Genomic DNA, 1,014 nt, shown 5'->3' on the forward strand with positions numbered 1-1,014 from the left:
CGTGGGTGGTTGATGTCCAAGGTTTGACAGTGCTTCTGAGTTGGAGGAGACTGGGTGTGCTTACCTCTATAGCCCTGCCTTCACCTCACAGTCACACAGAGGAAATAACCCCATTGCCCAAAACAAGCCTGGAGGAAATTCATTACTATACACATTTTTTGTTTTTCCCTTTCTTTAAAAATTGCTTTCCTTTTTGGGGGGTGTTTAAAAAAAAAATCAGTTGAGTTGCAGGTCAGGTTATTTGGTTCTGGAAGTCCTGGTAGTTGAGTTGGTACGAGAGAGACTTGTCTGCAGGTAGGTCAACAAATGTGTGCCCACAAAGGCAGGGACTGAAGCGGTCAGCTGCTGCTGCTGCTGCTGCTGCTGCACAAAGGGCTGAGGACGAGGGCCGCTGTGGACATGGCTGACGTTTGAGATGGGACAATGTGGAGGCTACCTGCTGCTGCTCTAACATGGGTGTTGGTGCACCCTCTCAGAAGGGCGAGGTGAGTAGTACACTATACAGGAGGGCTGTACAAACAGGGCACTGGGCAGGTAGTTCCTTTGGTGGTCAAGGTGGCTCTACCTGTCCTTGAGCTCTCGTGTCACTCGCTTGGTGATACGTCCACACATCAGGCCAATCAGGAACAGTATGCAGATGCTCCCGCTGATCACGGAGAGAATATAATTCTTTGACGGGGATGTCATCACTTGCATGGCGAGATCAGAGAAGCCATCTGCGGGGGCCACCTGGAAGGGCATGGAGCAACATCATCCTCTGAGGAAGAACTGGACTAACTGGTCACCCTCAATTCCTAGTTCAATTGATGTCCTTCCTCTGAGAGATGGAAGGACTGTAAGAAGAAAATCAAACCCGTTTAGCATGATCCTAAATGTGTACATGTTTGCCACCAAAAAATAAGAAAATATAAACAAGTATGAAGAGGTCCAGCCACCACGGGGATCACCATGGCTAACAGAGTATCAGGGTAAGTCTTAGCCAAAGGGTTTGGCATGTGTCCACTTATTTCATCC

At 48.6% G+C, this 1,014-nt stretch overlaps 1 protein-coding gene across 1 annotated transcript in view; it reads right to left on the reverse strand.

Moving 5' to 3' along the window:
- Window positions 1–6: 6 nt before the first annotated feature.
- The window catches only part of GLG1 (golgi glycoprotein 1), a 124,786-nt gene continuing 123,778 nt past the window's right edge, over window positions 7–1,014 (reverse strand). Inside the window, exon 24 of the mRNA XM_045293927.1 lies at window positions 7–729. Within this exon, the coding sequence (XP_045149862.1) occupies window positions 562–729 (168 nt within the window). The 3' untranslated portion in view covers window positions 7–561. The remainder of the gene's footprint in view (window positions 730–1,014) is intronic.

The sequence above is a fragment of the Echinops telfairi genome, unplaced genomic scaffold, assembly GCF_000313985.2.
Source record: "Echinops telfairi isolate 266 unplaced genomic scaffold, ASM31398v2 ScPeMD7_2291;HRSCAF=2852, whole genome shotgun sequence".
Classification (NCBI taxonomy): Eukaryota; Metazoa; Chordata; class Mammalia; order Afrosoricida; family Tenrecidae; genus Echinops; species Echinops telfairi.